Below are 15,470 nucleotides of genomic sequence, written 5' to 3'. Positions count from 1 at the left end.
GGTTGTTTTTGTTTTTTACTCAAAAGCGCAAACAAAAGAACTTCGCTGGATCCGCGTGAACTGCCATTCGGACGCAAAGAATCTCCCCAGTGAGATTCTTGGATTATATTCTCTTTGGGGATTATTGCGTTCTCATACCCCCATCTGACACTTGATGTAACGAGTGTTTAAAGAGGTCGATATTGGATTAAAGCAAATTAAATTCATTTGAATTGATTATTGGCAAATAACCAAACATCTATGTTTTCTAGAACCTTTCCTCCATAAAAACTGAGTTTTAAGTCTGACCTAGTAAAATTATGCATACCAATAGTGTCAATTTTTCTTTTACAATTTTTTAAACCTTGTGACAATCATTATGAAAGCATCAATGATTAGCCTAAGACAAGATTATCTTAACAGCATGACGAATAATTGCTGGCTCAATTAAAGTAGACATACTTCAGACTCGGGAAGTTAGAGAAGTGTGATGGCCTAGTGCTGAAATGTTGGCCAAATCTTTTAGCAATTATATAAAATATCTATCTGATTTCTTTGTCCGCCTACTTTTAATGAACACTGAATCTGGATCAGTATTTTTAAACAGTATGTCGTTTAGTCGACAGGTCAGACATATTTAAATGAATTTTAGATTTAACTAGCTTGGCTTTGTTAGTTGTTTTTGACAGTAGTATTTTTTTGTATTACGCAATTAAGCAGATTTTCAGAAAATAAATCAAAATGATGTAGTCGCGGGGACTACATTTTCCTTCAAATTGAGAATGTTTTAATATATGTCTAACATTCGGGGGAAACTATTTACAGACCCAAGAATAAGTTACCGTTATTAATTACAACATAAAAACGATCAAATTTACAGCCTTCATTGACAGACTCCGGCAGCCTACAACAGACAGCAGTTTAAAAAGATATACATAATTAAGACAAAATAACGAAAAAGATATTTCCGCACAAACACGCATACACTGATTGTCTCTTAAAGCAAACAAACGTACAAAAACAAGTCCTTAAACGCATGTGATAAATAGAGTAGTGCATTTCACAAACGAATTCGCTTCTGCGGAGATCTGCGCACACTCACACAACCTGCAATGCAAAGATCTCTTATCCTGCCAAGAACATCTAAGAGACTTAATGCTGAACTGTTGGGTCCTAACGGCGGATTTCCTCTTGGTTTGCGAGTTCATCAATTAATGAAAAATATTATTTTCAATAAATAAGAAAACTCTAAATAGTCTTTTGCATTGCTTTGCCAGTCTTTTATACTAGCAGCTTTATTGCTGCCCGGATTCTTGTATGCTGGCACACAATATCTCCTACGGACCTAACGCTGTTGCTCGCCATTCTAGAAATATTACAAAACCTGAAACTTCCACGACGACGTCTGATCTTTGTAATCCAAACAGTCGGCGCTGAAGTTGAGCTTCCAAGAGGCGCTTTGGTCCTTGTAGTCTAAGCAGTCTGGCGGCGCGCTGTATCCGAGGCTGGATGAACCGTAGCCTGGGCTTGTAATGGAGGATGGAGGGCCCAAATGATTACCGACCACACTTGTGTTGACCGAGCTCAGAGTGGATCCGTGGCCGGCCAACTGGTGATGCACAGGTCCGAGGTAAGACCCACAGTCCATTCCACTAAAGTAAGACGACGTGCCAGTGTAGTTCTGGCTATATCCCGACGCCTGTGTGTAGGTAATGGGGTAAGACCGTTGCATACAGGAGGAGGAGGAGGTAGAGAGTGGGTCTGACAGTGGGGAAATAGAGGCCGGACTCCAGATCGACGCAGGGGCGGTGCTGGTGGAGATAGCCGGCATTGTGGCGCTTGAGGTGGAGGTAAAGGGGGCACTCGCACTCCCCTCGGAGGTGGCTTCTCTGACCGGAGAACTCTTCTTCTTCACAGGCCGAATTTTGTTCTGCGTCCCGTTCTGTGTTTGCTGTTGCTGTTGGCGACACTTCGCTCTTCGGTTTTTGAACCACACCTGTTATAAGTCAAATAAAAACATAATTTAGTTATATATATATATATATTTATTTAATAAACATCAGTTGTAAATTCTGGGGCGCTTTATGTATTAATTTTTGCTGTCTTGTTTTCTATGAACAAATCTATCGAGACATCTTCCTATAAACTTTCTACAAAGTTTGGTGACATTTTATTTAGGAATGGATTTTTTTAGCAAGTATATTTTACATAATTGTGCACAACAAGCCCATCTCAAAACGTGCGTGCTAGATTTCATGTCGAAGGTAATATTTCACACTTAGCTAATAAAGCATGAACAAGGTAAATTGCTTTCCTTCTGCTCATCACTTGCTCACCTGTACACGAGACTCTGGTAGGTTGATTTTCAAGGCTACTTCCTCGCGCATGAAGATGTCCGGGTAGCGCGTCTTTGCGAACAAGGCCTCAAGAACGTCAAGCTGAGCTCGAGTGAAGGTAGTCCGTTCACGTCTCTGTTTACGAGGTGTTGCTGTAAATATACATTCATTTAAAAATTTCAGATGAATAAAAATGCAGTAAAATACATGGAAATGTGTGTTCTGTACTCACTCGTTAATAATTTACACGCCTTTGGGAGTTGTTGTACAACAGCAGTATGTCTGTTACACTTATTCTCTAATAATTAAGATACTCTTGGGGTGTATATATATATATATATATATATATATATATATATATATATATATATATATATATATATATATATATATATATATATATATGTATGTGTGTTTGTGTGTGTGTGTGTGTGTGTGTCCCTGGTCTGTCTGTTATGTTTACTTTTTTTTTTGTTTTTGCAAAGCGCCAAAAATAACAACTTAGATATCAGCAAATCTGTATCTTACCAGACTTGTTCTACTTTAAGACGAGTGTCATGTGACTATAGTCACGAAGATAAACACATAGAAACAAATTTTACCTGGATATCCAACAGAGGAGTGAAGCAAGTCCATCCCCGAAGTAGACAGACCGAGTCCGTTGACCGTGTAGGGCGCTTGTTTCAGATAAGACATCATGCTCACACCTGGGCGAGTGGAGACGCTTCACCTACTACACCCGAACGCGCGCGCCGTTTATAGTCCGCGAGCGCTTTTTTCTGCTCTCTCAGCCTATCGCTCGCACGCACAGGGCACGAGAAGCACAACGGCAGCTCGGCGCTGACACCGTAAGTAGTTGAAGGGGGCGGTACCACTAAACATCCCATAATTGCAACACGCCTTCTTGGAGAACAAAAACACGGTCGCTGAAAGGCACACACGTTGAGACGCAACAAGGCGCAGCATTTACATAGTGGCCGTGGGTTTCAGGACGAGCTAATTGTTTCCAAAGTAGACAGCCTGACTGGGGGCCATTTGCAAAGACAAAGGCTACTGTTGACCAGATAAATAATGCTGATAACAAAAGCCCCTTTGGCGATAAACAACGAGACAAAGCTGCGAAGTCCGTGCTCTCTATATCGCGGCTATGGAACTGCACAGCTTAAACTCGGGCTTTGCTCTTTGTTTGAGACCTCGGCACTTGTACATTTGAATTGGCCGTCATTAAAATGCGAACAGCAGCTTGGTAAATAACAAGAAACTTGCGGGGAACTTCGAAGATTGTAATTCCAGTCGACACTCCCTGAGCAATTCCCACTTAATTAATTGCACCCGGTAATTAGATTTTCGACGTGGGGATTTCTAAAAGTGTTGATTAGCAAAGATTATTCAAACTTAAACTAAACAAACAAACCATCTTCTCTGTTAAGAACGTATCAAATATCCACTTAAACTCCCCCACTTCTTATAATCACTCAGAGAAGGTGATGATTAAAGAAAGACAGAAAATGCTTCTTCTATCCTTTTAAAATGCAAGTTTAAATGAGTATTCAATGATCGTTCCCACTTATAGTGTTTATATTTTTGTGTTTATTAATATTAAAAAACTGTAGAAAAATCGTTAACGAGGAATAGGAGGAATTGCTCCATTGTATATTTTTAAAGAGGTTCCCCCCTCTAAAATTCAACTTATTTTATAAGGGTATAGTCTATTTAACGGCCACACCGCTCAATCTGTTACTTGAAACTCCAGACAACTCGTCTACCAGTTGCTCTACATCCGCTCAATAATAATTACCCTGTACAAGAATTAATTATTGTACTTTTTTTAAAGAAATTAAGGAGATAATCCGGACGGCACGCGTTGCCCTGATTACAGGACGCTACCCTCGAGTCTGCTACGCTTTCGACTTGATTAATTTTCTGCGTCACGAAAATAAAACAAAAGCTTGTATTGTTTAGGCAACCCCTTGCAGACTTACCGAAACCGCACCCTGAATTTCATTATATGTATTAAAATTAGTATAATAATAATAATGATGATGATGATGATGATGATGATGGTGATGATTATGATGATGATTTTTATTATTAATGCTGTTATTGTTATTAACAATGCCCATTTATATCACTACATAGACTTTAATTGTCCTGCGATGTCCTTTTTTTACGAACTGATGGAAAATACTTTTCTTAGCAACATAGAAATAATTTTTAAATAGCAATTAATAAAATCTAGTAATGATGTGAGTTAAAGTAGTGAGTGAAATGCTTGGTCTATAGAAAGCATTATATTCATCATCAGTATTTAAGTGACTAATTATGTTACCTCATGATCTGAGAAAAAGTAAGTATAGACCACACCCAACACAAGGCACATCAGGTTTTGGTTAATTCAAACCCATTTGGCACAGAGTTATTGACAATCATTGTTGTAGACTAATGTATGTGTTAGTATGTGAACATATGCTTGCATAAGACAAAATTGAAGTTTTCTGACCCTGAGCTATAACATTTAATTTATTAAGAACAATATAGTTCCAACTCTAAAGGTCTAATTCCAACAAAATTTGCTTGGCTCTCTAAAGTAGCCTGAAAATATATTAAATATATCCAGTAATTGTTGAAGAACCTGTCAATTGTTGCAGAAATATTAGGATATTTTTATAACTAGTTTTGCTGTAAAATAGACCACAGTTAACAGTAAGTATATTCACATCAATCATGGCACACGGTAGCTGTCTTTAGAGGTTGATGTTGAACGTGGCTGCATAAATCAACAGCTAATTTGCTCAGTGTCATTTTACGGATTAAACACAAATGTCTGAGTTTCATCTCTGTCAAGTGAATGTGGCTTGGCCCATGCTGTGTTCTTTCATCTTCTATTTGATACATAATTCATCTCTAAATAGCACAGGGAGCAGTGAACCCAGTTGTTCTAAAAGGGCCAAACCTGCCTTCCTTATCTGGTGGGTTTCTCCCACTGTTAGGATGACAAATCTGATATTAAGAACATTAAATATGATTTATAAACATTTCATTCAATGTATAGAATGTGTAGAATTAAATGTTTAGAATGTTTAGAATGAAATGTTTAGAATGTTTAGAATTAAATGTTTTAAATGAAATATTTAGAATGAAATGTTTCAGACATTGTGATCGCAACCACATCTACAAGGAATCTGTCAACTCTGCTCTCATTGAAAAGTCGTTGAAGGACCACAGGAAGAATTTTAAAAGTTTTTGAAGGGTTTTTTTAAGGGTCCTAGCATGTATTGCTCTTATTTCTGATGTTCTTTTTTTAACATCTTGTGCGAGGTACTTTTTATAGTGTTTATTTGCACTCATTAAAACACAATTTAAAGGCATTGTTTCATAATGATACTTTGAATTAAGCAAATAGAAATATGATCTAATGATGGCACTTTGGTTTACTCACATTTTGACCTCTGGATGTACATATAATTAAAGTTATCTAAATTAAGATAAAAAAGTGACAAATAAATGATCCAGAAATGTGATAGGGAAGTTTTTTGCTGCTAAATTAAGTTCATGAAATAAAAAAGAGTGTTTATTTTATTGTTATAATTTTATAATTAGAAATTATAAAGACTTTTAAAAGAATAAGCAGACTGCCAAGGTATAAAATGTCAGTTAAGCAATTGGAACTCCAGAGACACAGATGTGTAAGTCTTGTTTAAAACCTTCTCAGAACTCTTATATCAACAGTCAGAGCTTTTTTTTTACTACAATTTGAATGACAAGTCAAAGTTTTCAGGTGAGATTGATATAAATTTAGGTGATTATTTTGCTCCTGGGAATCCATTGGAAAGGAACTGTGTTCCATATAGTTGCCTGAAGAAGGTGAGACCCTTATATATTCTGTGGCTTGAAAATAAGCAGCAAGTAACCCCATATCATTGAGTTTCATTTTAAATATATTACACAATTGCTTCCATTTTTAACATTGTTGCTTGTATTTTGTTTGAACCTCCTTCAAAGTGTGTTGTTGATGTAAAATGTTACTTTTTGATTATCCGTTGCCCACAGATTTACTTGGCATGTTTCTGGGAAAGATCATTTGCAAAAGAGGGTGAGTCTGGAATTGATTAGGTCCACCTGAATACCTGTAGATGGGAGGAGTAAATACCTCACATACAGAATAAAATACTAATGCACATATATGTTTTTTTACATTTGTTTGATGTGTTTACACAATGTGTCATGTCAAAGAACAATGAAACAACAACATTAATCATCATCATATAATATGTGAAAAAAGGCAGAAATACAACAGCAAAGGCAGTGAAAAGTATAGATAGTGAGACAGTGGAATGTAAAGAATAGATTGAGAGAGACAGTGGAGTGTAAAGTGTAGGTGGAGTGAGACTGGAGTGTAAAGGATAGATGGAGTGATAGTGGAGTGTAAAGGATAGATGGAGTGAGACAGTGGAGTGTAAAGGATAGATGGAGTGAGCCAGTGGAGTGTAAAGGATAGATGGAGAGAGAGGGGAGTGTAAAGGATAGGTGGAGTGATAGTAGAGTGTAAAGGATAGATGGAGTGAGACAGTGGAGTGTAAAGGATAGATGGAGTGATAGTGGAGTGTAAAGTTAATCTGGTCTGAATAGCTGTCTGGCTAAAGAAATGACACTAAACAACAGTTTCTCTTTCTTCTTTCCTCTTTCAGACTGTTCCTTCTCTCTTTTTCTTTCTCTCCTCTACTTCTCCCATGTGCCTCTCACTAGTTTTCTACCTCCTTATCCTTTTTAATTAGAAGGTCCATTCTACTGCCCTAATCCCCTCCAGACCAACAATGCAAAAAGCCAGTCTTTGAACAGCCGACCTGCACCCCCTTGTCCTAAATCCACCAGTAAGTCTCACACACACACACACACACACACACACACACACACACACACACACACACACACACACACACACACACACACACACACAAAACGGATACAGGGAGACATCATCACAATACCCTGTACAAGACTTAAAGCGGAACCATAAAAACTTCACTGCAAAAGTCAACCCTAGTAGGATCATGCCAGCAATATGCATTTAAATTTACATTTAATTTTGACAGCAAAATCCCTACTGCTGAATACTGTACTAAATTATCCAAATGAATGCTAAATATGTAACGTGTAAATATTACATAATGTGAAAAAATAAGTTCAGTATTGAATATTTTGTTATGAGTGATCATCCTTCTTTATAAAGTAAATGGAAATATCAGATATTATTCAAATGAATAATATGATTTGATTTACACACACACACACACACACACACACACACACACACATATATGTATGTCTGAAATGTCCTGCTTTGTGAAAACACACTCTCTCTCTCTCTCTCTCTCTCTCTCTCTCTCTCTCTCTCTCTCTCTCTCCCTCTTTCTCTCTCTCTCTTTAAATTTGTAGTGAAGTATAAAAAGTTTTTAGAGAACAAATATATATCATTTTGCTTTGAACACCATATATCAATGGTGTTCTTTCACCATTTATATCAACTCCCAAGAATATCTTAATTATTAAAGACTATAAATGTAACAGAAATATTCCTCATGTACTACAATTCCCAAAGGGATTAATAAATTATTAACAAGTGAATACAGAATGAATTTCCAAATCTGTTGCTGCATTTCATCTGAAAAATGAAAATTAATATTTATTATTTACACCAACACTTCGTAAAACAGAGACATGAGACACAAAGAAAATTTACCTACCATATATACATTACTTATATATATATATATATATATATATATATATATATATATATATATATATATATATATATATATATATATATATATGTACATATGTGTGTGTCTGTGTGTGTGTGTGTGTGTGTGTGTGTGTGTGTGTGTGTGTGTGTGTGTGTGTGTGTGTGTGAGACAAAGGTGCTTAGATACCTCAGACAGCAGAAACCCAGGGTGGAGAGGAATGAGGAGGAGCAGGTGCCATCATGGGTGGATGAACTCCTGCACGGCATGTACCACTGGCAAATAATGCGAGTAGCTCATATGGAGAAATCCTACTGTTGGCTGGAAAAGAGGCACAGACACTAATCACAGCAGAGACACTAATCATGGCAGCACAGGAACAAGCTCTCAATACAAGATCAATAGAGTCTGGGACCTATCACGCCAGGCAGGACCCCAGATAAAGGCTGTGCAAAGATGCCGACTATCCAGCACAAAACAGCGAGGTGCAAGATGCTAGCATGAGCATACATGGAACGTCATAACCAAGTGGCATAATATACAGAAACATCTCTGCCAAATAGACTGGAATTTCCAAGGTCAAAGTGGGACACTCCTCCGCTAGTGAACAACTAAGCTAAGATGCTGTGGAACACCCAGATATAAACTGATAAAATGGTAATGTTTTTATGCATATATAAGTGCTCTGTTTGAAAATGCCAGAGCTCAGAGTGTCCAGACATGTTTGAGCTAATAGAAAGGCAACAGTAACAGAAGAGCTTCTCTGCGCACATAACACATTGAGCCTTGAAGCATATGGGCTACAGTAGTAGAAAACTACACAGGGTACAACTGCTGTCAGCTAACGCTAACCCTGCGTGATTCACAGAGGCTCACCAATGATGAACAATTGAAGATTGGTCAGAAGAGTCAGTTTCTGCTGCAATATTTGGATGATTAGGTCAGAATTTCGTATAAACAATATGAAAGGTTTGGTCCATCCTATCAACGGTTGATGCTGGTGGTGGTTTAATGTTGTGGAGGATATTGACTTGGCCCATTTAGGCCCATTAATCCCAATTGAGTATAATTTAATTGCCACAGCCTACCTGAGTATTGTTGCTGACCATGCCCATCCCATTAGAACCACAGTGTACCCATCTTCTGATGGTTACCTTCTGCAGGATAACACACCATGTCATAAAGCCCAAACTGTCTCACATTTTTTCAATGGTTTCTTGAAAATTATGAGTTGACTAAACTCAAATGAGATTCACAGTCACCAGATCTCAATCCACCAGAGCACCTTTACGTTGTGGTGGAATGGGCAATTTGAATCATGGATGTGCAGCTAACATATCTTCAGCAACTACATGATATTATCATGTCTATAAGGACCAAAATCTATTAGGACCATTTCTAGCACTTTTCATCTATGCGATGATGAAGGCAAAATGGGTAGTGGTATCTTTTAAAGTATATAACATGATGTGTTCTCCACCTGAGGGTCATTTGTCTGTTGATGTCATATGTTTACACCAGCCCATCGCTGGTTATTATTTCTTATTTTTGACCATCAAGTGTTTTATGTTAGAGCACCTTTTTGTTATTAAAGCCCATTTTTTCCCTGAGACTTGGGTGTCTGCTTCTCTCATTCTGCGTGATCACCACCCATGACAATTACATTTGCAGGAACCCTAGTCATCCCGTTGGCACAATCCTGAAATATGAACAAATAAAAATGCATAGAAACAATGGTTTACACAATGGAGTACACGTTGTTAGTGAAGTATAGCATAAAAGAGAATTGATGTTTTGTGAAGACAGAGGAAAGTTCTGCATCTGAAATACTTACAAATAAGGCACTGTAGTTATTGTATGTTTTAATGAGTTGCATGAAGCCCACAGAATATGTATATTGTGTAGAACATCTGATCAGCTAAACAGTGACACATGGGAACCTCAGACAGCAAGGCAGAAAGATCTTTGTTGTAATATTCCCCAAAATTACCCAATGCCTAAGAGTTCAGTGAAGTGTAGGTAGAGGTATTAGAGAGGTTAAAGGAAAATGTTTTGCCCACCATCTACATTTTATAGACTGGGCATAGTTAGTTATGCTTTGTGCTCTTAATGTGACAAGGTGAAAATTCTTTTTCTTCAGATCACTTGGAGAAACGTCTATAACTTTTGTTACAAATCTCTAAAAATAGTTCAAATATGCTACATTACAACCTTAGAGATACCTCCCTGAGGACAGAAGAATTTACTTGAATAAAGGTAAAATGACAGCCACAACAATAATACTGTATAGCTGGAAAAGCATATAAAGTATTACTAAAGAATGGATTGATAAAATGGTTGAGATTTAATAGGAGGTTATGTTGGGATGAATATACAGATGGAAAAGTTAAAAATATGTGAGCAGATTCAACTGAGTCAAAGCAAACATTTACCATGTACCATTAAATATGCAAATGCTGACCATTTATCAAGATATTTTAATTATTTACCTATATATTTACACACATTAGACCTTTTATCTCTGTGATATGAATAGCAGCTATTTAGGACTATGTTCTTGTGCTGTGTTGTACCCGTTTGTGTATCAGTAATAAAACAGGAATGTCAAAATAAAAGTGACATTCACTTTACACCACACTGTTTAAAGTGTCATGACAATATATTTTGTGTTTTGTCCAACAGATCCTATGTTGAGATTATTAAACTGAGTAAATAGGATGGAGTTTTCTTTGAATCCCAGTCTTCATTACAGTATGTGTCAGTTAATTAATTTGTCTCAAGAACATCTGAAGAAAGACACACATACACAAAGAGAGAGAGAGAGACAGACTGAAAGTGAGACAGAGAAGAAGAACTGCTCAGCATAGGGAAAAATAATCTCATAAAGTTAGGTCATTGAAGTCACGGTCTTACTTTTTACAGCAGTTAATTAGTGACAAGACCCTCTATCCAGAATCATAAGGATTGTGCATAAAACACAAAAAGGATATTGGAAGAGAGACAGGGAACAGACTGGTAATTAAAATGGCTGGTAGGGAAAGCAGGGACAAGCTGTCTACAGCTATGCTTCTGTGGAGTACTAATGGAGTAATTAGCCTCTCATTGTGAGGTAATGGAGTTGGCTGTGTCTTTGGCTCTCCAAGCACCCAGTCAAGCTCAGCTTTGCTGGGGTCAGGGGTCAGCATGTGCTGTATGCTACAAAGTGAGGCAGGAGTGACCACTGATGTAGAAGCACACTGCATCGCTATTCTTGACAAGTTTGTAACTCTGATGTGACTCACTGGGCTAAACCTAGTGGAATTTCCCTATAAAACAATTCTTCTGTGAAATATTATAATGTCTTAAATAATTATATTTTGCTGACTTCAGGGCTGTGGTTAAAATTAGGGCATTCGTTTTTGAGTTCTGAGAGCAGAAGGAAGTTATACTGTTTTATAATGGTACAATATTCTGGACTTTTATGTTTTCTTTTATAAGCCCACACAGTGCACATATAGGCTTGCTGTATTATTCCACCCAGGCAGTCTGGTTTCACGATGTGTGTCTAGGTGAATGGTTCTGACTTCGATTGATCCATTTTTTGTGATGTTCTTCTGAATAATAGGCGGTTGAATAACCAATTCAGTCATATTGGTCAGTTTATGTGTCACTCCTCACTTCCCCCACCCAGTGGTGGTTTAAGGTCAGTCAAAAGTCAGCAGGTTTAATACAGTCAAAAGTCATGTACAAGCACAGATGACATACAAGTTAGTGATGAGTGGTGGAGGATGTGTTGATGGAGGTTGTGGTGGAGCCAGTCCAGCAGCCCAAGCCCAGAATTCCTCCTGTTCTTCTGCTACCTTTAGGGGGGGCAGTAATCTGTGAACCCTGAATCCTAAGCTTTGGTAAAGCCCTGTAATACTGGTAACTTGGTAAAGTAGTATTTCTCCCCATGAGAAGCAAAATCCTGTTGACTATTCAGTGGATGAATCGTCCCAACAGTAATGCCATTAGACCACTGCGCCACGGATCCCCTCCTAAAAATGCAGTTTAATTGCCAAGAGTTGCTCATTGTTTGGGCTGACGGGTAAACACTGGCTTGAGGGGGATTGAGATTGGGAGTGGAGTGGGAAGCGTGTGGGAAAGATGGCTCCCATAGCTTCAGCCAGTGCAAAAGCAGAGAGGGATTTACCAGGTCCAGTGGAAAAACCACAAGCTTCCAAAAGTGGCCACAGAACTACTAGCTTAACTAGACTAAAAGGAATAAACACGGGGCAGCTTTCCTTTCTTCATAGAGGATTTGTTTGACAATGTGACTTAGGGAGGTCCTGTCTTTTCAGGACCTCGTCTCTCTAGGGGAGAAGGTGCCTCTCTGAACCTCAAGACTTCCACCTCACATTTCTTTAAGGCTCAATGCACTGTCACCCCTGGTTTAAAAAAAATGATTTGGGCCATTTTGAATCAGATACTCAATGGCTGTGGATCACCTGTCAACCAGAAGGTCCGCAACCAAAAACCCAAAATGTATGTTCTCCACAGTTTTAACCTTAAAGAAATCCCAAATAGGCTGGACTTGTTGGCAAAAAAAAAGAGAGGGTGGGACCGAAAGGTGGAACAAGGAGCCCTCCCCTCATTTCATGCCATCTTACCATCCATTCCCACATGAATGTTGAATAGTTTGGATGAAACCCCGGCCTCACACCCCCACCCGCCCCTCTCAGTGGACCTGTCCTTGACGATCCAAATTGGATTTGAAGAGTGTGGCGGCCATTGCCGGACACCATTGTTAGAAGCGGCCTGTGATACGAGCAATGTTCCAAAGGCCCTAAACACTGATTGGCTTTGACAGGCCATCAGGAGAGGCGATGCAAACCCTTTCTGCTTTTTTTTTTCTTTTTCACTCCGTTCCTCCGAATAGAGGGCCTTTTATCGGCTCCATCCCTCTCTCTCCTGCCCCACTCCGCCCTACTGCTGCTAGTCTTTAAGCTGGAATATTCAGCTGGGGCCAGGCCGGTCATGGGGTCCCCAAATCCACCTTTCACACCCCCACCCACACCTCATCTTTTTTCACTGTCTTTGTCTTTTTTTTGTCCTCTTTCCCTGTTCTGTACTTTTTAAAATTTTTGCATGGCAAAGAACAACACTCTATATGTATATATGTACAAAAACTTTACTTTGTCACTTGATGCTCACCACAGATTTCATGCACGTGAGCTTCACAGCAGTAATTTTGCCCTTATCCATCAAATGGTTAAATATAGAGTTTTCTCTTGTGTTGATTATTTCATGTTAATTTATCTCATTAATTGTGTGTAATAACTATGTCATTACAAAGTGTTTACAAAATGTACAAGAAGGAAAAAAGAGCAAGTGCCATCCAACAGCACACTTGCGAACATGAAGAGGTGGAAAGGGCCTTGAACAGTGCTTGTTTATATGTTCCTAATATGGTCTAAAACAAATGTTTGAGATTGACTAATTACAAATGACCTGTTTAAGCCCCCAATGACAAATATATTTGACTACATCAGTCTATGTGGAAATGTCTTGTCTCCTAAATCCATGTCACTAACCCTCAAAAACCCAACTTTACTAATCTCATTTGGAAAAGCTTTATAGCTTTATAGCCGAAGACTTTGGAATGTTGGTAATTGATTGACCTTGCCTGGGGGCAGCATCAGTCTCTGAAATTACTTAAACCTTAGGATAGATTAATTAATAGCATGCAACTATGGTATGTAAATTTGCAAGTCATTTGTTTTACATTTTATCATCCGTGTATACATGTTCATCTCCCTTTGCAATGGGGAGGAAATTATCTGGGATTCGGCCTTTCCTGCAGTAAGAGGGATGGAAGGAATACAGTCTTTGTTGCCCTGCAGTTTTCAGAGTTTAGGAACAAGAGGGGTTTAATCCTCATTGTTCAGAAGGCTAGGGGGTGGCCAGGGTCCGGCGGCTGTAAAATGATCCAACTGGCCTTCTCTAATCCCCCCAATCCCCCAACCTCTAGCTTCACACTAGGCCCTAATGGGCCGCAATGCAAGCCCAGTATCTGCTACACATAACCTGGAGATCTCACTCCAAGAACAGATAATCTGAAAGGTAAAAAATGCTTTTAAAAGAGAAGCATACATAGAAACTTGTTTACTGTGTATAAAGACACACATACAAAATCAACCTGTCACACACACTACATGCCTCTGCTTTACAGTATCAGCTGCTGCTTGGCATCCATATTTTAAATGAGAGCGTAGAAAACAATTTAGTCAGCTAAACAGCATATTACTTCCAAATGCAGACTTTACTACAGCTTCATAAATGATCTTATATGTGAATATAGTCTATTTTTGACTGAAATGGATAACATTATAATTTCATTCAATATCTTCATGAGGATGAGGGAGTGGGTTAGCTACTTAAAAAAAAATCAGAACTACTTTTCAGCTGCTTTTCAAGATTTCTTCCATCAAACAATTATCAAATATAATTTTGTAATTACATACATATCAACAGTATAGGCTTTCTATTGGATGTCTAAAATACCTATAGCAGAATAATTTTATCACTAATTTGATAACTCAAGTTATTTAAATATTTGTGGTAATAAACAGGAAAAAGCCAGTTCTGGCTCTACAGGTGAAGTCTACAAATGAAGTGCAGCACCATAATTTAACATTTGACTGTGGTTTATTTTTTTGAGTTACACAAGAGAAATATAGATTATGGTTGGTGTTCTTTCATCCACACACACGTGCACTTTTAGAATTATTAATGCAGAGCCTTTAAAAGTGATGTAAGGGGTGGGCAATTGGTGTAGGGCAGATATTATTTTTACCTCTCAATTCTAACATGTTTAAAGTATGGTTTGCCATCTTATACCACTCGAACAGTGTTGTACATTGATGATAAATGAAGTGAACAATATGTTGCAAATGTTTTGCGAATGTGCGCATTTTCGAAATTTCTGAAGAAGAAATGAGAATACAATCGCGTTTTCATCCACTACAGTTATGCGAAGATACTTTAGGTGACGTTGGCTGCTGCGACATCGAAATAAGCGAAACATATACGATACGTCATAATTTATTAGAAAAAAAACTTTTCACATTTCGGCTTTACCGTAAAACACTTTTGCGTTATTTGGGTGAGTTATTTTGGATTTTTTTTTTTGCTTTTCTCATAATTCACCAAAACTTGGTGGATGGAAAACCAACTACAGAGTTACACCCAACTCCTGAAAAAGTGTCACCCTGGGACAGTGGTGGGCTAGTGGGGGGGGGGGGGGGGGCTTGGGCTCTGAAGTGGAAGTCCTGGTTCTACCATGGTGTCTCTTGAGGGAGGCCTTAACCTTCTCAATTCAGGAGTGCTGTCAATAGCTGATACACAGAAGACTGTACCGCTGTCATATGCTTGTACTGAGCAATGAAAATAA

At 38.3% G+C, this 15,470-nt stretch overlaps 1 protein-coding gene across 1 annotated transcript; it reads right to left on the bottom strand.

Moving 5' to 3' along the window:
• Positions 1 to 776: 776 nt before the first annotated feature.
• LOC143522551 (homeobox protein OTX2-like) lies at positions 777 to 3,593 on the bottom strand. The gene is made up of 3 exons (XM_077016251.1): positions 2,918 to 3,593; positions 2,316 to 2,467; positions 777 to 1,975 (listed from the first exon to the last, which is right to left on the bottom strand). The coding sequence occupies exons 1-3, from the start codon at positions 3,012 to 3,014 to the stop codon at positions 1,355 to 1,357; spliced, it is 870 nt and encodes a 289-aa protein (XP_076872366.1). The 5' UTR covers positions 3,015 to 3,593; the 3' UTR covers positions 777 to 1,354.
• Positions 3,594 to 15,470: the final 11,877 nt, after the last annotated feature.

Source organism: Brachyhypopomus gauderio, chromosome 9 (assembly GCF_052324685.1).
Source record: "Brachyhypopomus gauderio isolate BG-103 chromosome 9, BGAUD_0.2, whole genome shotgun sequence".
Classification (NCBI taxonomy): domain Eukaryota; kingdom Metazoa; phylum Chordata; class Actinopteri; order Gymnotiformes; family Hypopomidae; genus Brachyhypopomus; species Brachyhypopomus gauderio.
The sequence above is the reverse complement of the archived record's forward strand: the minus strand, read 5'-3'. Positions and strand labels throughout refer to the sequence as shown.